Here is an 8,880-nt window from a genome sequence, read left to right as displayed (position 1 = left end):
CGAACAAACTAGTGTCTTGCAAAATCAAGCAAAAATCAATAGACGGGAGAATAAACACACTAGTCAAAGCAAAATTGAAATTTTCATGTTTGAAATGATGAAAAAAAACTCCGAAAAAATTTAGAAGAATAAACCTCTTCCAAACTGTGTATCTATAACAAATATACCAACTTGCATGCTCTGCTATATGTACATCCTACAAAAGAAAAACGTTAGTAACTAGCAAAAACTTTGCGACCGCAACAAACTACCTATCCCAATATAGAACCAGGTCCATATTCCATTCATTCTGAGTTCACTGGGTATTACTTTCATTCCCACCAAACTGTTCTTAGCATGAAAATAATTTTGGGAAAGATGATTAGTCTTCTCTCCAACATTACCCTGAACATGAGAGAGTGGCAAATCCTTACAATAAATGTTAGGGTCAAGAGCAATGTGAATGTGACTTTTTTATAAAAGTGGATAAAGCAATAACGATATTGCATATATAAGATAAATTCAGGAAAAAAAAACCTTCTATAAGACCTTGGGATTTAAAGCTAGTTCTAAACAGTAATTTTCGGTATCATTGTATTTTGTGTGTCTTTCCATCTTTCTTATTAAGATAGAAGTTTAATTTGTGTTCATACAAACTGGAAAAAATAAAAAAAAAGAGTATCATGAGATTCTATCATTATCTGTCTCGACTCTCATATTTTGGCTCCAAGCTCAATCCCCTGTTAAGCAGATAATTTAACAATTTAGAAAAAGAAAAACACTGAAATCACACCCCAAACAAGATGAAATGTTTTACAGCAAAACCTGCTACTCACTTTTCGTTGGCCTCCTTTCTTAATTCTTCATTGTTAATGTCAAGTTTAGCACATGCTGTTCTGATTTCTATGCATTTTTCACAAAGTTCCTTCCACTGTGCTTCCAAAAAATTCAGCTCAGCTGCTGCAGTTTGCTGAAAAAATCAATATTAAAAGAGAGAACACGTTAGCTTATTTGCCTTAATACTAATGATGTGATGTTAACATCATTATAATCCATAGATCATTACAGAAAAGCCAAGTCTGACAAACCAAGAAAGTAGTAAGATGATAGTTGCTTAACCTGGTTGAACTTTCTTTCACGATTCAATGCCTCTATCTGCTGACCATATTCATGTCCAATGGCTTGCACTCTGCATGACATAAAATTTTGAGTTTTGCAGCCTTGGAAATTAACATACATACATAAATACAAATGAAGCTGTTCTAATTTCAAAATATCATCACAATTAAAGAGAAACAATATGAATTTATCAGAATAACCAAAATAAATAGTAATTAAGATATGGCATGCTGCCATAGATACAAGGATCAATGATTTAGAACTGTTTGATATACTCAATTTTGGACTGCAGCTAAACATCAGATATAAGTATATCTGCCAAGGAAGAGTCACGCATGCAGAATAACAAGTTCGAATATATGCCAAATGTGCATCTTATTCTGAAAAAAAGTGTCATGAGCAACACATTCAGAACTGAATATAGATTAAAAGAACAAAGGTGATGTGCTATTTAAATGTACAATCCATAGATGGAAACAAATAGGTGTAAACCCTTGTTTACTGGACGAACAGTAACTTGATGATTAAAATTCATCATTAGACCAAAAAGGAGACCGGGTTGAAGGATACTTCTTCTTCCCAGCATAGATACACGTAACCAAGTATCAGATGCTGGATATGAATATGATACTCCTGGGACACAACAGAGCATATCCAGCCATATCCATATACGAGCCCTAAATTTGGGCTATATCTGATGTCTAGATACAGTAAACAGCATCTGTTGCCATATCCAATTTAGAGTTATTAAAAAGCATTCAAAACATTAAAAATAAATGGTTTATATATTATTATATAGACAATATATATATATATATATAAAATAGAAAATGTGTATTTTTTATTATCACCATATCTGGGCACATTTGTATGAGGGGGACTTGATGATTTGCCATATCCATATCCATTCTGTGAGAGGAACAGATCAATTTTCCTTGTTATTGTCACTCAGATGAATTTCATGCTCCTTGACATGTGAAAACTTTAGAAATTATAACAATCACGACAAACATGTCCCATGGTTGAAAACAAAGAACTTTTGACAAACATCCACAGGTGATCAAGAGCAGTAAACGGGGCTGGAGTGTGGCACTGCTGCAATGCAGTTTGATGTAACCAATCCACAAACAAAATAAGACAGCGCTAAGTGGAATTTAGCAGGTTTGGAGGTCTTCTAACCACTACAAAAACTACAGGCCGGGATCACAGAAAAATAGCTATAAGTCAACAACACAAACAGGAATAGCCTCTGAATGCAGTGAGACAGAATCAAGCATCACTTAGCAATCCAATACCACAGATTTAGCTAAAATAAAGAAAACATGAAGATATTTAAGGATGAAAACTATAAATTCAAATATAGCATGTTGTAAATGGAAATAACAAGTCCCTTTATGGAATATTGAAATCAGATGAAGTGGAGAAAAGGCAAAGAAATTGAAATAGAAAAAGTAAATAAAACAACATAATAAACATGTATTATTTGAAATGGCAGCCAGTTCTCAAGTGGTGAGAAAATTTATGTATAATCCTTGGGCAGTTATCACCCAAAAAGAGATTGGCACTATTGAATTTAGAATGCGATCATTCCTCAGTGAAGGGTGATGGGTGGTGGCAAGAGGTACAGGCTTGCATGCCTGTTAGTCTGCCTCATGTCAATGCCCCATTTCCCTACACATATCCATAGCCTTTCTTGTGGGCAAATGACTTTTGCTATCACAGTCTGTGTTTTCCACCCCATTCAGCCCTGCAACTTTAGTCAAATTTTCTGCAAGCTATAATGGACACCCTATTAAAACCTCTGCTGTAATCCCCCATTGCAAGAACAATATCTAACAGGAAACTGCACAATGTGTTTCAGGTGTAAATGACTTCTCTGAATATATCAAAATGTTATTAGAGTATTGTTGACGTGTATTTTGTACACAGCCTAACACAGAATAAAATACCTAAGGGTATCTTATCCTCTCTTGAGAAAAAGTCTCTAACTGCTGAAGATTCGCATAAAGGATCAGTTAGGATGACTCCAAGGTTCCTTTTAGTAGGGTCTCTACATGTGGATAAGCTCGCCGTGGTGTGATGTGATTTGCTGGAATCACAAGGGGACTTACATTTGGTGTTTGAACTTCCGATCTGCTTTGCTGGGACATAGGCTCTGACTAACTTAGAATTGAAAAATGGAAAAAAGGATAAGGGCGAAGAGAAGATCTAATCCTAATACTAAGAATGTAGGAGTAATGATTTAATTTTTGATGAAACTCTAACTAGATCTTGTTTTGACATCAATGGAACATCTACACAAGGCTAGTGCGATCTTCTAGGGAAGCTTTATGATGTTCAAATCATCACCACAAGCATAGACACCATCAAGTTGATGCATATCAATGAAGAAGTGACAAATTGAAATTGAGCTTAGGCTGAATGATTCCAGTTGACTACGCAAGGCAAGTCTGCAATCAACAAACTGCTAGTAGTATGGATGTACGAATTCCACCATTAATCAATCGCATTTCCTCCATTCATCTAATCATCTACCATCTAGGATTGAAGACTCAACAAGAAACCATGCAAATTGCAAGAAACGACACACTTCACCATTACTTCAATGAAAATGGAGTTTGTTTACAATCAATGGCAACAATTTCTTGCCTTGTCCTCCTATTCTACTCTAATTGCTATTCTATTTCTATCTTCTAACTATTCCAACTATCTCCTAACTCTCTAGCTATTGCTAATTAGCCTTTACAAATGAAATGCCTGGGCTTATATAGTGCCCACAATACAATTTGATGGCTTAGATCAATTCAAGATCAATGGCCAAGATTTTACAATGAAAACCCTAATTAGGGTTTGTTACAACCATTACATAACATTTAATGCTTGACCAATGACAAAATTGTATTGCTTGGACACATGTCCCCTCTAGAAAAATCGACCAATGGATAGCCGGGGTAGGTACATCGGAGTTTGTGCCACCTTCCATGAGTTAAGTACATTGAATCTGGACATGCTGAGGTGGACCTCACTGATTGGAGAAATGATGACTAGGATGCCACCTTGTAACTTGGTAGACATTCAACTTGATGTTGTTGAGAAGCTGGCTTTTATTAATTCATCTGGAACTATTTACTTCTTCAACGAGCCCTTGTTCTAACTCCCTGTGTCCTTGATGTGCAGGAAGATGATGTACCTCGCCTTGGAACGTTGGATTGAAAAAGGTCGCCCTTGTCCTGGCGAAGACCGTCCTGGATCCGGCTTGATTTTCCTTGAAGAGACCTCCATTTGATGCCTACACAACATTTCAAAATCAGTACCATGATTTTGCAATACATAACATAAATTAGAGAGCAAATTTTAGGAAACTTAATGATAAGTCCTTTATTAATCATTTCCTAAAAACGACTGAGCTTATTGAAATTCAAAATTTCAAAATTCAAAATTTAAGCTATGACGATCAACGTTCAAAATCAAAACAATAAATTCATATCGCCATACCTCTCTTGAGAGCCTAACTCTAAAATGCAAAAAGACAAAATTTGCCTAGGCAAAATTTGAAATAAGATGGTCTTCAACGTGATCTCCCTTCAAAATAGCAATTTCGCCACCTTTCAAGTTTTTGGCGTGATCTTCAAGCCTTTGACAAGTTTGCTCAAATGGAAATTAAGGTTCGCACCTCCTTAGATTGATGTTAATGCCTCCCTTTGATGAAGTTCGCACCTCAAAACACAACTCGCACTTCTCCTTTGTCTTCCTCAAATCGCACTTGAATGAAGATGGTAAAATGATAATGTAAAAATGAAAATCTTCACCTCCTTTTATAAGCGTTTATACCACTCACCCCCTTTAGGCCGACTTTTTGCAAAATGAGGCAATTAAAATGATTTTTAAATAAACAACAAGGGCCGACCTTCATAAAATAAACTCAAGCGCTCCATTTTATTGCAAACAATAATTAATTAATTAAATTTCCTTGTTTATTAATTAATAAATTCGATTTTTTACAAGGCAAATATAATTAATTAATGTTTTGCGCAAATTTTAAATGCCATTTTAATTGAATTTTCAAAGTTATCGATTTTTAGCATTTAAATAAATTCAAAAACTTGTTTGAACGCCAAAATATTTTGAGGATAGAAAGATATGTACCTCATCGCCCTGGTCCCTTGGAGAGGGACAGGAGCGATCCATCAATTTGGTCTTGATCCTTGCATTTTTGACGTCCAAAATCTTGATCCTTACGTTCAAATCGGCATTTTAGCTGGGTCCTTCAAGTTTGATTGACTTGTTTGTGCGAAGGAATGTCTTTAAGATGTGATATCGCCCTGGTCCCTTGGAGAGGGACAGGAGCGATCCTAAGGTTTTCGCTTGAAATTCTCCATTTTGATACGAACCTTTCCTTGTATCATCCTCCAAATGCCATTTAAAACCTTGTGCGTCTTTGTCTTAACGTGATTTTCAAAGGATATCATGTGTTTGGCTAACATCGCCCTTGTCCCTTGGAGAGGGACAGGAGCGATCTCCATGTTTTCACGTTCATCTTGCATCTTTGATCTTCGAACTTCCATTGCAAGGCGAATAACATCATTGCTTGTCCATTCCACGCACGTCCCACTTGCTTTCATGAGGTGTTTGGATGTTATAAGGATCATCGCCCTTGTCCCTTGGAGAGGGACAGGAGCGATCCATGTCTTTTCTCCATTTTGAGCTCGAGTTGGTAACGTTTAACCTTGGTTCATCGTTTATTGCCTTCGAAATAGCGTCCTTTACCTCGTCCATCCTCGCCTTGCCTTGACTTTGAAGGAGTATGAGTGTTGTTGATGAAATCGCTTTGGTCCTTGTCCAAAGGACAGGAGCGATATAGCCTCTGTGTTAATTTGATGATCATTTAACGTTTGAAGTCTTTGTATATCACCTTCTAATCACGCCTTGGACCTCTTGCGACCTTGGAAAACCTTGACCTCACGTGATTTTTGCATGAATTGGCCAATATAATAAACATCGCTCTGGTCCCTTGGAGAGGGACAGGAGCGATCCTCAAGGTTTTGAGTTTGTTCTTGCGTTCTTCAACTTGCCATTACCTTCAATGCGTGAAATGACGTCCCTTGATTCCTCTTGGTGGCTTGATGCTTGTTTAACTTTCGAAATCTATGCCTTTATGCAATTTTCGCTCTGGTCCCTTCCTAAGGGACAGGAGCGAATTAGGATATTTTAGAGCAAATCCCTCAATGTGGTGATCCTTGTAACTTTGTGCTTGATGGAGATGCTTCGAAACGTCCTTGGCACCTTGTTCTTCGCCTTGGAGTGATTTGAATTTGAAGAAGAGGCAATATAATCATCATATTGCCCTGGTCCCTTGGAGAGGGACAGGAGCGATTTTGCTCTTGTGGGCTTCATCTCACTTTATCATCTTCGCAAATTATCTTCAACGGTCTCGTAATGTCCCCTTTCATTCATCCATGCCTTGGAATTCATTGTAACTTGGCAAGAAAATCATCTAAAACAAAAATCGCTCTGGTCCCTTCCTGAGGGACAAGAGCGAACTAGGACATTTTGGTCCCTTGTTGGCGTTTCATAATCTTCAATTTGTCTTAAACGCGTTCATCTCGCCTCCTTTCTTGCCTTCAAACATAAAACTTGCTTGGTCTTTGCCCAGATCGTACCTTATGAAGAATTTCGCTCTGGTCCTTCAGTGAGGGACAGGAGCGAATTTGACCCTCTAGGCAAAAACTTCATCATTTCATTGTTTTAGATCAAGTCTGGATGCTCTATCATGCTCATTTCGTCCTTCACCATGCCTTTGATGTCTCAATTCGTCCAAACAAGGTCAGGAATGGCTCAACTAAGCATTTTCGCTCTGGTCCCTTGGAGAGGGACACGAGCGATTCGCCTTGGTCCCTTGGAGAGGGACAGGAGCGCTTTTCGCTCTGGACCCTTGGAGAAGGACACGAGCGAAATTTGACTTTTCGCACTCTCTATCAGGATAATTTTTATGGAATATAACATTTAAGTATAAGAAAGAAGAAACACTTATACTTTAAGTTATATTCCATATATACTTTCAGGATGTTTGAGAGTGGTTTCAGACCTCCAGGAGTTATATTGCAAAATCTAGTTTTTTGAGGTTTTTCAGTTTCCAGACTTAGTCAAATTCAGGATCAGGGCATTCCAGACTTAGCCAAATTTCAGGGTCAGGACTTCAGACTTAGCCAAATTTCAGGACATTCCAGACTTAGCCACATTTCAGGACTAGGGCATCACTTAAGCCCGACTTGCTATCCATGCGATCCCCGGGCGATACTCAAAATGCAAAGGCTAGCTAACAAAACCCTAAAGACCTAAAAAGCAAACCCTAAAAAAAGCAAAAAACATGGGTCCCCATTTGCAATGGGGCGATGTGTGAAAACGTCACAACAAGTATCTAGACTGGCCAATGCCTGGGGCAAATGCAACTGTGCATCTATTCAAGGCTCTTTTAAGTGGAAGTTGGCAGGCAAAGATTGCAGAGAGAATTGTGTTTGAGTAGATTGTGTCTAAAACATACAAATCAAAGGAAGTGAAGCAGGCAATGGAAGCTGTTTGAGTGGAAGGTGTGGAGCTGGGTAAAGCTGAACAACAAATGCAAGAGGAGATTACATCCCCAGGTAAGAAATTACTAGCTATTAGATAGTTCCTTTTTGCTCTTCATAAATACATAAGAAATCAAACAATAGTTGTGGATGGTAGCCAGAACCCAAATGCCCTGCCAGTACTGAAGTAGATTCTAGACAATGATGATGAAATTCAAAGGGATAAAGGCATGGAAGAGATGCAGAATGAAGGGGAAGAGTTCCAAAGGGAGGATGAACAAATTGAGAACATTTTGCAGCAAGGAATAACCTAGACAGAGATCTGTGCAAGATTTCCTTGAGCCCTAAAATGTTTGATACTGCACTAAACCTTTAGTTACTATCTGATGCTGCAGTGAAAAGACCCTAAAAATTTTCAATAAAAGAATTGGTCACAGATGTGACAAAGAGGCAGCTTGATAATCCGGTGACAGGTGGAAAGAACCAAGGCGAATCTGTCACATCAGCAGCAGGTTCATGTGGCACTACAACAAAGCTCCAACGACATCTTTCTGCTAGCCATTCAGTTTTTGGTCTTTGATTTATGGCCAGGGCAAAAAGCCTCCAAGATATTTTGGTTTCTGTCTAGTTGTATTGGCTGTTGTCCACCAACATTTTATTATAAGAAAGATGGTGGTTGGTTGTATAGTGAGAACCTTTGATTTAGTAATGATCAACAACTACATTCCAAAACATTGTCACAATATGTGGTCACCAAGAACATGACAACGTTGGGGAAATATACCATGTAGTGCCCACCAAATGTGTTAACTCTTGCCTCGTTCTGATGTTTCTAAGATAGGATCAAAGGTTACATTAAGTTGATTATGATATGATGTAATTGTAGGATGGATATGTGCCTTCTAGATTGAAATCCCTCATTGGTCATTTTATGCTGTTTCGGCTGTCATCTCTATTGTCAGATTTGATGCTTCACCTCGAGTGTGTAAGATGTATATAGTCTTTGACCAATGAATGTATATGGAAGAGAACGACATGGATTCTCAGTTACCAGAAACGTGATGGCACCATGCCATTTCCCATTTCAACAGGACACAACTGGGCCATTAAATTGAAGACTCTAATAGGGGAGGATGTTCCGTTGCCCGTCAATGGGCAAATCCTTAAGCATTATAGACCCCTTGGAGGCCCGCTTTGTACTATATTAGGTTAGGTT

The 8,880-nt window shown here is 38.1% G+C and overlaps 1 protein-coding gene across 1 annotated transcript in view; it reads right to left on the bottom strand.

The window, feature by feature from the left end:
- Positions 1-248: 248 nt before the first annotated feature.
- Positions 249-8,880, bottom strand: part of LOC131049285 (pre-mRNA-splicing factor SPF27 homolog) — a 116,020-nt gene continuing 107,388 nt past the window's right edge. The window contains exons 4-6 of the mRNA XM_057983338.2: positions 1,099-1,168; positions 816-949; positions 249-719 (exon numbers count right to left, since the gene is read on the bottom strand). Coding sequence (XP_057839321.2) covers positions 677-719; positions 816-949; positions 1,099-1,168 — 247 coding nt within the window. The 3' untranslated portion in view covers positions 249-676. The remainder of the gene's footprint in view (positions 720-815; positions 950-1,098; positions 1,169-8,880) is intronic.

Source organism: Cryptomeria japonica, chromosome 10, assembly GCF_030272615.1.
Source record: "Cryptomeria japonica chromosome 10, Sugi_1.0, whole genome shotgun sequence".
In the NCBI taxonomy this organism is placed as follows: domain Eukaryota; kingdom Viridiplantae; phylum Streptophyta; class Pinopsida; order Cupressales; family Cupressaceae; genus Cryptomeria; species Cryptomeria japonica.
This window is presented reverse-complemented; position numbering and strand designations above follow the sequence as displayed.